This window comes from Pristiophorus japonicus, chromosome 13 (assembly GCF_044704955.1).
Source record: "Pristiophorus japonicus isolate sPriJap1 chromosome 13, sPriJap1.hap1, whole genome shotgun sequence".
Lineage (NCBI taxonomy): Eukaryota > Metazoa > Chordata > Chondrichthyes > Pristiophoridae > Pristiophorus > Pristiophorus japonicus.
This window is the reverse complement of record NC_091989.1, coordinates 163,488,831-163,503,184: the sequence shown is the minus strand read 5'-3', so window position 1 is coordinate 163,503,184 and position 14,354 is coordinate 163,488,831. Positions and strand designations below refer to the sequence as shown.

At 43.5% G+C, this 14,354-nt stretch overlaps 1 protein-coding gene across 3 annotated transcripts in view; it reads right to left on the bottom strand.

Moving 5' to 3' along the window:
* The window catches only part of cmip (c-Maf inducing protein), a 241,759-nt gene that overhangs the window by 11,170 nt on the left and 216,235 nt on the right, over positions 1-14,354 (bottom strand). For 2 of the 3 annotated variants that reach the window (XM_070898229.1, XM_070898231.1), the window contains exons 15-17: positions 9,523-9,639; positions 5,519-5,659; positions 4,769-4,816 (exon numbers count right to left, since the gene is read on the bottom strand). In XM_070898229.1, coding sequence (XP_070754330.1) covers positions 4,769-4,816; positions 5,519-5,659; positions 9,523-9,639 — 306 coding nt within the window. The remainder of the gene's footprint in view (positions 1-4,768; positions 4,817-5,518; positions 5,660-9,522; positions 9,640-14,354) is intronic. The other variant, XM_070898230.1, reaches the window with a different exon arrangement.

Sequence of the window (14,354 nt, the reverse complement as noted above, 5' to 3'; positions counted from 1 at the left end):
TAATGACAGGATTGTTTACATCCACCTGAGAGAGCAAGCGGGCCTGGGTTTAATGTTTTATCTGAAAGATGGCACCTCTGACAGTGCAGCACTCCCTCAGTACTGCGCTGTAGTGCCAGCCTAAATTATGTACTCAAGTCTTTGAAGTGGGGCTCATCCACACAACCTTCTGACTCAGGGGCAGGAGTGCTACCACTTCACCAAAGCTGACACCTAGGAATATCTTTTCCCAGATATGGGAATTTAAGGCTGTGATTATACTCCGACAGAATCAATTCCAGCCTGGCAGTACCTGATTTATACTATCCAGACTTGAATCAAACTCTTAGGCAAGAAGTGAGCTTTGTGTATTCATGCTTATGCACATGTGCAGTAATACACTCCCAGCTGGGAAGCTTTAACTATCTCGAGAGCAGAATGTCTGCTTAGGTGCTCAGGTTGCTGCCAAGTATTGGTGTAAATGGTCAAATGAAAACAAATAAAAAAATAAGCTATTTCTTCTATCCTGTAACAAAACATTTTCATTGAACCTTAAACTTATTATCAACCAAGTGATGACTGAAGGAATACATCAGAGTAAGGCCTTATCCATCTGAAAAGTATGAACCCGACTTTAAAATGTTAGAGTTAACAGAAGTATTTTTCCTTAAAATGGTGATTAGAGGCCACCGTCTTGGTGTTTCCAAGGTTAGCTTTTCAATAAGCTGCAGCAAGTGCCCGAGCCATGGACAACCAACGAATAGTGGTGTTTTCAAGACTCAGCAATCCCAGATATATGGTAACCTACATTAGAGGCCAGCAATTAAGAACAATTTAAAACAAATGAAAATATTCAGTTATAGATAGTGGGCCAGAATTTGTGGCGTTGGCCATTATTACCCCTCTGAAACGGTTTGTAACTTCAGGATGTAGTGCATGCACATCCCAATGTGGAAATCCTGATGTTGCAGTCAGTCATTCACTGCTCCGACACTGTCTGCACCCGCCCTCACCCCCACCATATCCGGTAATCAGTGAAACTGAAAAAACTTAGGCTTTTCCATGGTAATATCGCTGTTGAGTACTCCATTACATCTTAAGCCTTGATGAAATAGGTGTAAATGGGGATTTAACAGAGTATTTACTGGTAAGCAAATGTTCTGGCCCTGAAAAACTATTTTTTATATTTGTGGTCAAATTTCATAAATTTTATGATAAAAATTACAATTAAAAAAAAAAATCTTTTAAAAACAAATGTTTTTTTTTAACGTTTGTTCATGATATTTCAGGTTCTACCTTATCTTCATGTGAGTGTCCCAACCTGTGTTTCGCTCTCTGTAACATTTTTTAAAAGTCTGGATAAAAGCAGCTTCTCACATCCTGATTTCCTGTCTGTGAGAATTCTGCAATGTGATTGGCTGCTTAGACAGCTTGTTGACGTCACAGCAGCTCGCGCTAGGGATTCCCGCTCCAGAGCGCTACAATCAATTACATGTCAAGAAAAGCAAACTTCTCACCACAGAGATCGTAACATCTCGGTAGGCAGCTTTCTTTGGGGCCCACAAATTATGAGCCAAAATTATTTTTTAAATTGAATGGAGGGATATTTTTAGACAGACAAAGCACAATCTGTAGGGCCTTATTATGGACCGCTCCTTTGAATAACTAGGGTGGAAGAGGTTGACAAATCATTATTTCTCAGCAGGAAGTTCACCCTGGGTGACATTTAGCACCACTGAGCTGTAACTAGGTAAATGCCAATAACTACCAGCTATCTCAGCCATTGCAGTGACCTACACGGAGCTCTACTGGTAATGTGAATGTTCATACATGTAGCTAGAGTAACATTTCAAAAATAGTCGCTGGATTTAATGAAGGATAGGCATTAGACCCTCAAAGTGGAGTTGAGTTTGGAGTTAGCTTTAGTTAAGGAGCAGATAGAAAGTGCTGGGGCTGTAATAGAGACTCAAATGATGATGCTATCACAGAAAGATTTATTGCCATCAGCTGACACTATGCACTGGGTCAGTGGCTGATACCTACACCAACAACCCGCAGAGTCTGACCCGAGAGAATGCAAATATGACTTACTTTTATTCAGAATGCACCATAAGTATGTCATTCTGACGCAATTTATCTGCTGATGCCCAAGCACAAAGTTGTAACTTGGCAAAATACAAGCAAAAGTGGTAAATAAACAAAATGAAAGAAACATTAATAAATAAAACGCCATGGGGCCAAAATTGCCCTCCGCCCCAAACGGGGCGGATAATTTAAATTAAATAAATATTCTCCGCCCGAATCCATGGGGTGGAGAATAGAGGGGGATTGGCCTTTTTAATTTTTTTTATTTGTTCGGGTGGTGTTTGAGGCGGCTGAGGGGCAGAAGTGCTTTGGGAGCGGGGCGGTGTCATCAGTTAAAGGGGAGGGCCACTGCGAGGTCTGCAGCCACTTTAGTGTAACCATAATGGCTGCCTGCACGGTGGCTGTACAGCTCAGCTCGTGCCTGCATTCAATTACTGTGTGTATACATTCATATCTCTTTCATTGAAGACAAAGTTGCATTTAGTACGTAAATCCAAACCGTTAATGACATGCAAAGAATGAGCAGTGTTGTACTGGTGAGGGATGAAAAATGCACCATTCACATCAGGGAGTCGATAACTCTCATGCCTGCAGTGCAGATTACATTCAGTCTCACTCCCATGTGCATTCCTCAATTTGGCTCTCTTTAGCTTATTCAATTGAAAGGGGCTCAGCTATTGTATGGCCAGCAGCATAACCACGCAAATGCTTTTTACATTGCAGAGTCACTACAGGAACCAGTCATGCCTTGTGCATGCTTCGAATAGATGACCTTTAGAAGGTCGCGAAGAACTTATATCTTCTTGAACATCTTTCCGCAATGTCAGCATGATCTGCCTGATGGTATGGTGCTTATTTGCTACTGTCAACTATACTGAGACAAAGGAAGTAAGCCATGGCTGCAGCTTTCATATTGTACAACACAGTCCCTTTAATATATAAAAACACTGCATTTACTGGGAAACAAATCAAAAGGGAAAATGCTGTGGTTATCTTTTCATTTCTAAATATCTGCAGTTTCACAAACTACAGCTGACTCCAGTTACAACAACAGTTAAGCAATGTTTCTAAATCCTACTGTCAACATTTCCACATCTGCGAATTTTAGCAAAAAAGCAGTCGTGAGTAAAAAGCAAGGCAAAATGCTAATGGTCTATTTTTCCATGTTTAACACTGCTCTCAGCATTCAAACTCCTTCAAAAAATGGATGAACAAATATTGGGGAAAAGTGAGGGGAAAAAAAGCCAATTGTTGTTCATTAACTCCAGGTTAGAGCTGGCATTAGTGAGATTAATCAATTTCCATTGCCATAGACAGCTGTTTCTCTGTTAGTTGAAACAAACACTCTCCGTAATGGCATGCTTCAAAACCCCTTTTCCCTTATCAATACCTTGACAATGCAATCGCCTTTTGAGTCCTAAAATACCTTGATCGACATTTTTAGAGAATCTCCCAGCGTGCATCAGTCTGATTCTCCGTGTGACGACTCAAAGGGGTATCTTTCCTCAAACTATCCCAATCATTTTCTGTTTGTTTTTCCAAAAGATTTGGAAACAAACTGGAGTGTAAAGTTTCAAATTTGTTTTTGAGGTAAGTTTTTGCAGAAAAACAATTCTCAAGTGGTTGTGTCTACTTCAAAGAGAATGGTTGAGAGAGTAACAGAAAAAGTGACAGGCAGAGGATGATGATTACAGCACCAACCTTAATGGAATAAAAGAAAGAATGTCAGCCCCCAATGACTCAATGCGCAATTACACTACATGGCATGGTTCTGAGTCATAAAGACAAAGAAGATCCTAGGCTCATCTCTGATCAATGCTGAGTTAGTTGATCTCAGTGAAGCCGGCAAAGGGGATTCTACAATTCGTCTCATTGTCCCCAGATTAATGAGCAATATTGGCCGGTGGTCCCCAAATTACTATACATTATCACAGAATCATAGGTTGTTACAGCATAGAAACTGGCCGGTCTTTTCTGACACACGAGCCATCCAGTCTATTACCATTCTCCCGCGAGCTCCACATATCCCTCAATATTTTCTAATTTTCTTTCAAATAAATTTTGGGCTCTGCTTCAAAAGTGTTTTTTGGTAGAGAATTTCACATTCTAACACCATCTGTGTATAGTTTTTTTTTAAATCTTCTCTTAGCTAAGTGTCTGCTCAGTGGGTAGCACTCTCGCCTCGTCAGAAGATTGTGGGTTTAAGTTCCACTCCAGGGACTCGAGCACAAAAAAAATCCAGGCTGACACTCCAGTGCAGTGTTGAGGGAGCGCTGCACTGTCAGAGATGCCAACTTTCGGATGAGACGTTAAACCGAGGTCCCGTCTGCTCTCTCAGGTGGACGTAAAAGATCCCATGGCACGATTTCGAAGAAGAGCAGGGGAGTTATCCCCGGTTTCCTGGCCAATATTTATCCCTCAATCAACATAACAAAGAAAAACAGATTATCTGGTCATTATCACATAGCTGTTTGTGGGAGCTTGCTTGTGTGTGCAAATTGGCTGTTGTGTTTCCTACATTACAACAGTGACTACACTCCAAAAAGTACCCCATTGGCTGTAAAGCGCTCTGAGACATCAGGTGGTCATGGAAGGCGCTATATAAATCCAAATCTTTCTTTCTTTCTTTTACTTGTGGTCGTATGATGGCATAGGGGTAAAAATAGTAACGAATGGAAAAATGGGCGTTTAAATGCCAACTTACTGTGGATTTGGATGGCAGTGTTAGCCGAGTAGGTCCACCCTTCCTCTGCTGCAACAAAGAAAAAGCATTTTTACACATGAACGATGGCCATTTATCCGTCAGATAATAAGTGCAGCTCTTTGAACACTCAAGGTATTTTCTACACGTCACTGTTAAACTTCCTTCTCTCTCTGCCTCACTATTTGCAGAATATAACTTGTGCCACTTGACATCAGCATCTGAAATCCTGCACTTACTTAAAGCTGAAGTTTAATTTAGATGTGGGCAAACAACTTAAAGAAAAACTATTGGTGCTCATTGAGGTGAGCAATGTCAGTGATAAAGAATGACATTTTAGGAAGGAGCGACAGTTTCAGTTGTACCGATGTCCGACGCTGAGTAACGTTCCTTCTGCTCTTCTCCCAAACCTCAGAAGATGAAATCCAATGCACAAGTATATCATCTTCACTTGCCACATCAGCCAGCCGTCCAGACCTTCCAGCGATCATTTAGAGTACTGAATTACGGGCAGAAAAGCTCCTCTGAAAGGCTGTTGGAGGGGACCACATACTTCCTCAAATAGAGGACAGCAAGTCAAGGGCATTTTTATACATTTCCCAGTAACATAATGACTGAGCAGCATTGGGAAAGGCACAGGAGCAATCTATCTGTCTGATATCTCAGGTTGCGATTTGATACTGGGGATATTAAAACATAAGGAGAGAATACCGTTTAAAATAAGGGTGAAATGGAAATGTAATAAAAACCTACCAGCTCTTTTAGCTCCCTTTGTCTGTCACAGAGCAGTTCATACATTTTCTTTCCAACGTCTGTGCTTTCCAACGTGGAGATAATTTGAAGCTGTGTGTCATTGTTGTCTATGATGTTGTACTCAAGCATCAAACACAAGATCTAGAGTTTAAAGAAATTGCAAGAATTTTAAAAATGTTAAATGTTATACCAAAGAGCAACATCTGACTGACCACTGGAATTTCACAGAACATCAGTCCTCCAAATATACAGCAGCTTCCTGACAGTGTCAGCCTTGGCTCAGTGATGGCACTCTTGCCTCTAAGTCAGAAGGTCATGGATTCAAGCCCCACTCCAGAGGCATCATCTAAGCTGAAACTTTAGTGTAGTACTGAGGGTGCCGGAAGTGCCGTCTTTCTACTTGGACATTAAGCTCAGGCCTCGTTTGGGGGGTGGGTAGGTGATCCAATGAGGGGGTTAGCCCAATCCGTCAGCTGCCTGTGGTTCTTTTGTGGAGCTACAAAGAGCACCCCTGCTTCTTCTGAATCTTCAAAAAAAAATTTCAAAGTTTTGGGGCTTTTTATCAGTGGTGCCTTTAAGGACCACTCTGAGGCTGTTTAAGACGCAGTGCAAATGAGCTGAGCTTGTGTGGCGCTTAGGAGCCCGATTTGCATAAAGAATCAGCTAAATGCCTGTTTCAGGTGGGCGCCATTGACAACCAGAGGTCATCCGATCCAATATGGCGGTCACTGAAGGTTGGGTGCAGATCAGGCACGGGAGGTCACCCCCCTCCCCCCGATTTTAGTAAGTTTTTCCCTCGTTTTATGCCCAAATAGGGTGCAACGAGGTTGATTTTCACCCCCGATAAATATTGGGGAGTATGAACACATCTTCCCATTAGCTCATCAGTGACATACTTTTCTGCTTATATGCTAATTGATTCCCCATGGTGTTGCTCAGAGAAAGTCAGATGACAGGAGTGTTATCCCATGTAACAGAGAATGTATTATGTGGAGTTGTATTCCTCTAAAGCTACAATGACTTGTTGTTAAGAGAACTGAGCTGGAGGCCAATCAGAGAGCTGTGCAGGGTAAAGTCAGTGAGAGTTTAATTCAACAACTTGCATTTATATAGCACCTTTAAAGTATTAAAAAGTCCCAAGGCGCTTCAAAGGAGCGTTATCAAACAGAATTTGACACTGAGCCACATAAGGAGATATTACGACAGGTGAAGCTTGGTCAAAGAGTTACATGTAAGGAGCATCTTAAAGGAGGAGAGGTAGAGAGGCGGAGAGGTTTACGGGAGAAATTTCAGTGCTTAGGGCCTAGGCAGCTGAAGGCACGGTTGCCAATGGTGGAACAATTAAAATTGAGGATGCGGAAGCGGCCAGAATTGGAGGAGCGCAGATATCTCAGAGGGTTGTAGTGCTAGAGGAGATTACAGACATAGGGAGGGACAAGGTCATGGAGGGAAAACAATGATGAAAATTTTAAAATTGATGCTTTGCCGGACTGGGAGCCAATGTAGGCCAGCGAGCACAGGGGTGATGGATGAATGGGAGTTGGCACGAATTAGGATATGGGCAGCAGAGTTTTGGATGAGCTCAAGTTTATGGAGGGTGGAAAATGGGAGGCCGGCCAGGAGAGCGTTGGAATCATTAAGTCTAGAAGTCTAAAGGTCTAAGGCATGGATGAGGGTTTCAACAGCAGAAGAGCTGAGGCAAGAGTGGAGTCGAGCGAAGTTACGGAGGTGCAAGGTAGGCGGTCTTGGTGATAGAGCAGATGGATATGTGGTCAGAGGCTTATCTTGGGGTCAAATATGACACCAAGGTTGCGAATGGTTTGGCTCAGCCTCAGACAGTTACAGGGAGAGTGATGAAGTCAGTGGCGAAGGAACGGAGTTTGTGGTGGGGACCAAAGAGAATGGCTTTGATCTTGCCAATATTTAGTTGGAGGAAATTTCTAGCAACAAGTCAGAACCCAGGATGAAATGTGTGGGACTCTGTCTCGCGTTTTAAGTATAATTGCCAAAGTTATATATTTTTTTTTAAGGCAGGCGTTCTGACTCCTGTGTTAATAAGGTATTCTCTGGGGTTGTTCCTCTGTACCTTTCAAATGCTGTTCTTTTTTCTCTTTTACAACAGTTTCCTACATTACAACAGTGACTACACTTCAAAAAGTACTTCATTGGCTGTAAAGTCATTTGGGATGTCCTGAAGCCGTGAAAGGCGCTATCTAAATGCAAGTCTTTCTTTTTCTTAAAAAAATATTTTTGGGAATAAATGTGCATATAAGTCAATTATCTGCAAAATATTAGCCTGGAATAAACTCGTCTTTAATGAAGTAGAACATGAGGAGTATGTGATGATGGATAGGAAATGCACATACATGTATCATTTTTATTATAAGTCAGACAGACAGACATGCAGAGACACTCTGGTATGCCACAGCATACTTACTGGGCCGTAGATTTTAAATGTAATGTGAATAAAAATAAACTACTTAATATAACTTCAGGTTCGCTATCACTCTAACTTTTAGTGTCCTCCCTTCTATTTCAATCAGATGCAGCAATCCCTAGTCCAAGTTTAATAATGGATGTCCACAGAGACTTTTTAAAATAGGATTTGACAGCAAGTAATTGTAATGAGAGTAACTTCGACTATCAGATGTGTGCCCGAACTTTTCTCTTGATTTGGAATTTCCAATAACATTTCCCTTGAAACAGCAGCTCATAAGGAGGTGAAAATTCACATTTTACATTATATTGCGTTTGCATGACCAGTAAAGCAAATGATCTTTTTAAACAGGCTTTTGCAGTATATAGTACTGTACATATTATTCACAAAAACAAACTCTTGGCAGTGAACTTGCTGCCGTGATTCAGTCTCTGGGGCAAGCCAAGCTTCACTCGTAGTTTATCAACGTTATCAGAAACCTTCAACTGAATTACAGCATTTTGATTCACCGCCAGCTACCGATTATAATGTATTTAATGATAGCCTTTGGGGTACATGACTGTCCCAGCCTGGATTTTTACAGAGCAGCTATTTTGTGGCTATCACCATATTGTTTTTTTTTGAGCCCTAAATATAAACTTGTGCGCAATCTGCAGGAATTTTCTATTACTTCCCTCTGAATATTTGTTACTTCAAATTTGATTCCCGTAATCTGTTTACTGCCAAACTGTCTAAGCAGCACTCTAAGTAAATGAAAGCTTTAACTGACAAGCAGATCCTTTAGAAATGATACTGTTATTAAGGGAGACAATTCACCGTAGTACAGCTCGAGTTCACAAACGTTTACGTCAAATACAGCCGCAGAATTCGCAAAAAGGCATGTCCCTTTCCCACTCCCATAAAATTAAGTTAGAAGGCAGAAGAATGTTTATTATAGTTATTACAGGTCAGACACTGTCTAGACATTTTAGCCCTGTTCAATATCTGACTCTTTGCAAATCGTGCATTAACATAACTTCACATTGTGTCTACTCTCGGGAGGTCTGAAGAGCTCAACTTTTAACTCGGAGATTCACACTTGAATATGGACGTCTAGGAGCGAGTATCCCTTGTCTACCAACTGGTCTGGAAACAGAGGACATGAGCAGTGATAGTTGGGTGCATCTCTTTCTGCACTCTTCAAAGATGCTTTCTGCCAGGCTGGCCCTGGAAAAACTGTTATGGATGGATCCATGAAGATGTCTTAAGGATGGGCTCTCTGGTTCTCTCAAAAAATTAGACCACTCAGTCAGGGAGAATTTTTTAAAAATGAAGTAAAAAATTTAAGTCCAGCTCGCAAGTGGCTGTCTACCCCTGGCTGATTTCACTGGCCCACCAAATTAGTTTACATTGTCTGTAAAACCGAAATAAGTTTTATTGGGAATGAAAGGTTTACCTTTCTGTCTAACTGTGTTATGAATATACACATATAACATGCAAAGTTGCCCGTGGCAACTGAAGCAAAACATTAATGCAGCATGCCGTTAATCATGAGGTTGTATAACCCATGTCTATGTGTGAGGCCTACCTCTACCATTGTTTGGTTTCCTCTCAAAGCCAGCAGCATGCAGGGCCCCAGTTTATTCTCAGCCAGCGACAACAGGAACTTCTTTGTCTTGTAGCAGGAACCCATTAAAATGTGCACCTGAGGATAGAAATAATATATGACTGCACTCGTATAACAAGCAACGCATTGCAACATATACACACACACACACACACACACACATGCTGATATTTACCAAATTCTGGTTTTCAAAGGGACGCCATATAATTTGGAGCTAGTTAAGCAGCACGATGCACTGGTACACCAACAGGTGCCATGCAGCAATAGTTGCTGGTTTGCTCCACATATGATAAGTTTTTAGATCTCAGAAGGGCCGCTATCAAAGAGGCACAGAGTGAAGACATGATGCTCCCCGCCCCTGCCTCGGGAGTGAAAGGGAAACAGAAATAGATGGAGGAGCAGACCAGACCTTTCATATGTGGCATTTACTCTAGTACTGGCAGCAGCTCAAGCGCTGGTTGTGCAATGGTGCTTGGCGTCAAGGAACCGAAATTGGAAGCAAATGCTTCACTGAAAAAATACATTTTAATTTCCATGTTCTTGCTAAATAAATAAAGCCACTTATAATGTGCAAAGTTCTGTGTTGCTACCTGCAGACTAACAAATTTGACTATATGCAAAGATGAAGCACAACTTGTCCTTGGCTTAAAAGGGCATTGCCTAAATCTTTCTCACAGGAGAAACAGAAAAGAGATCATGTTGTATGACGGTGCCTTTCTCTATCTCTTTCACCCAGCCTGATCAGGATTGCTCCGAGAATCCAGCACTGAAGCCTGTGCAGGCTCACTTAGTTCTGCCAGAGATTGATTGCGGACTCCAAATGGTTCAACTAAAGTTCAGAGATGAGTGACATTATGTGAAAGGAAAACTGGAACTTGCCTATGACAACAAACACAATGGTCCTATTTATCTGCTGAGCATCAGTCTTTCAAGCTCCTGTTTGTAATATAGCTGCAGATTTGAACTTGTTGTGAATTTTCAGCTAATGTGTTCTAGAGGACAAAGTACAAGCCAGAGTGTAGAGCTATTTACTCAAATTACAGGCCAAGTAATGTTTCTCATTCTTAGTTCTTTGTGCAGGTCTTGGCCATAAAGGCAGATATTTGCAACAGGCTGCTGTAAGCCATGCGTCATCAAGGTAATTTAATACCTCCTAGCACATAGACCAACTTGGAGCAGTTAGTTGTCTGCCGAAACCCTGGGAATAATTACATTATTTTAATCATTTCGACCCAAACTCAATGGTATCTCTGTAGGGGTTCTGGTATTATCGAAACTGCTGCAATGCAGTAGTTCAACCTTCAGATATAAAAGAAAAAAGAAAAGAAAGACTTGCTTTTATATAGTGCCAATGAAGTACATTTGAAGTGTAGTCACTGTTGTAATGTGGGAAACGTGGCAGCCAATTTGCACACAGCAAGCTCCCACAAACAGCAATGTGATAATGACCAGATAATCTGTTTTGTTACGTTGAGGATTAAACATTGGCCAGGACACCAGGGATAACTCCCCTGCTGTTCTTCAAAATAGTGCCATGGGGTCTTTTGAGACCACCTGAGAGAGCAAACAGGACCTTGGTTAAATGTCTCATCCAAAAGACAGCACCTCCAACAGTGCAACACTCCCTCAGTACTGCACTAGAGTGTCAGCCTAGATTTATGTGCTCAAATCCCTGGAGTGGGACTTGAACCCACAACCTTCTGACTCTGAGGCAAGTGTGCTACCCACTGAGCCACAGCTGACACATGGTGCCATATACAATAGTAAACATCATGTGTAGATCAGGGAGGGGCATGGCGCTGTAAATAAAATGTTCCATGAAGCAGAAGGTCTGCTGCCGTGTAACTTCAGCATAATTGGAACTTTTACCTGAGTGGGAGGAGTTGTGAACTATTGACAACAAAATAAATGCAAGGCCAGATCCCATTCTGAGCGTTAGATTTTAACTGGTGTAAACAGGGCCCGAAAATCGGCTTACCACCCCAGTTACGTCGGCTGCCACCACCTTCAAAAGGGCCTACCACTGGGCGGCCAAAGAGCCTGCCCAGCCAGGTGGTAGGTCCCTTTAATATGCAAATCAGGTACCTATGACATACATAGGGCCTTGATTCCCATTTTAGGACAGTACTGAGCGAAAAGTAAGTTTTATTGGTGGGGCCAGGAGAAGTAGGAGTGCTCCTCCAAACTGCTTAAAAAAAAAAGCTAGGTTTCTATCGTGTATGTAGGCACCTTTAGTAATGACTCCACGAGGCAGGGTATGACACTTAAGCTGTATAGACCTGTATTTGCAGCTCCTGAGTGACGACAACGAGCTGTGAGTTCCCTTTTATACTGGGTTACCTGCCATGTGCAGGCAATCCTTAGGTCTCCAGCAGCAGCACCCTCTGGTGTACAGGCAAGATGTGTACAGTGTAAGGGTACATTCAGTGTTGCATAACAGTGTTACAGACATCACACAGTAAACAGGCATGCATACACAGCAATACTCCTCCCTGAGCAGTTTTCATATCCTTATTGTCATGACCAGGGGAGGTGATCAGTGGTGGGCTATGGGAGGTTGTGGTGAGGGTTGTGTGGTTGCCAGGTGTGACCCCTGTGCTTGAGGCTGGCCTCATACGTTTCCCCTTCCTCACACACACAAACCAAGTGGGTGTCACTGTTGTGGGATCCCTGGGGAAGTGGCCACGGCAGCAATGGGTGGTGCGTATACACTGTGATGTTGTGGGGCAGTGGGCAGGGCCACAAGACTGGGTGGGCTCCTTGTCCACCAATTGGAATGAGGGTCAGGTCATCCCAGGGTTTGCCAGGGAAGCTGGAGGGTATTGGCCTCATGCTCCTGGTGTTGGCCCTGGTGGCCAGGGGCTGTAGGGCTGGTCTGGTGCAGGTTGCCATTGGTGGTGGCTGGGCTGCCCATTGACCACTGTCCCAGTAGTGGATCTGCTCCCACTGGCTGTGTGTGTGTCCTGCAAGGGGCATCACATTCCTTCCAAAGGTCCAGACTACATGGTCAGATAGCCTGCTGGACCTGGGGGTCTCCCACAGGGGGATTCCATTGGCATCAGCATGGTCCCTGTAGGACCCAATGTCCTTTGGCAGTGTCCTACTGGTATACATGACACCTTGGCTCTGATCACACATAGTCGAGCCTGCATTATACATTCTAGCATTTGCATCACTTTTGGGTGTCCTGGTTTCAACAGACATGGTTACATTAGGCATTTCACATTCTCTATCATTATTGTTAAGCATAATAAACTTGTTCTTAACCTTACTGACACCTGCATTCATGTCATTAGTCACATTAGTTAAACCAGCATCACAATTCATTGTTACATTGCATACATTTTCAGATTTGAACCCTTTAATCGCATCTTTAGCTTTAAAGTCCGTGTATTCAAATAGGTGAAACTTCCCCTTTAAATTTCTTTGGTTACCGGTCTCCTTTAAGGGAGCCTTCAAATCCGATTGGCCGCTCGGTGTCACGTGATGCTCCTCCATGCTCACTGGTGGCATGACGGCGGCCATTTTGATTACACGTGTTTCTCCTTGTGCTGCTGGTGCTGCAGCCATTTCCTGGCTTTCCTGCAGGAGGGCTGCGGCGGTCTTTTCTTCCACAGGGCCACTTCGCCTGATGTGGACCCAGTTCATCCAATTCCTGCCCAGCAGCGTGGGACCGTTGCCGGCTACAATCCACAGAGGGAGTTTGTTCAACACGCCGCCCTGGGGGACCTGGATGTCTACGATTTAACCTTTGATATAGGTGAGCAGCTTTGCCTGGACAGGAGACAGTTTTGGTCAAGTGGCAGAATTCATCCAAATTTTTTCAAAGGTCATTTGGCTCATCACAGACTGGCTCGCCCCTGTATCGATCTCCATGGAGACTGGGACCCCATCGATGTCCACTTCCATCGTCCACGGAGAACTTCCGGTGGAGCAGGTAAAGATTCCATACTCTTCTTCCAGGATTTGAGCAGCTTCATCGTCATCTGTGTCGGAGCCCCGGTGATCAGCCAGCTCATCAGAGACATGGTGAGTACAGCCTTTTCTGCACATTTTCTGAAGGTGGCCTTTCTCTTTGAAAACTTTGCATGCATAGTCTTTGTAGTGGCACTGGTGGGCCCTGTGGTTTCCTCCACAGCATCAGCACGGGGCCATCCGGTTTGCCCCATGTGGTGGACTCAGGGTTGTGGGACTCAGGGCAGCATTTCTGCCTTTAGAAGTATCCATGCGGTGCACTGCGTTTGCCGGTTTAGAGTCCTGAGTCAGTATTCGCCTGGAGTCGCTGGCCGAAACCATGTAGGCCTGGCTCACTTGAATTGCTTTCTGCAGGGTGACCGTGATGTCAGCCGAGAGCAATTTGTGTAGGAAGCCTTCGTGGCCGATTCCGATGACAAATATGTCCCTTAGTGCTTCATTGAGGTGGCCGCCAAAAGCTAGTCTTCTTAAGTGTGCAGCATACTTGGCAATTTCTTGGCCCTCAGGTCGCCGGTAAGTGTAGAACCGGTGCCTGGCTATGAGGATGCTTTCTTTCGGTTTTAGTTGTTCTTGTATGATTGTTACAAGTTGCTCATAGCTCTTGGTGGTTTTCTTCTCCGGGGCTAGTAAGTCCCTGACGAGACCGTAGATGGTGGGCCAACAACTACTAAGCAGGATGGCCCTGCGTTTGTTCGGTAGTGTAGCCGGTGTGTCCCCGTCCAGGTCTTTGGCTATAAAGAAGTGTTCCAATCTTTCCACAAAAGCGTCCCAATCTTCCCCCTCTGTAAATTGCTGAAAGTTGCTGAGGTTAGACATGT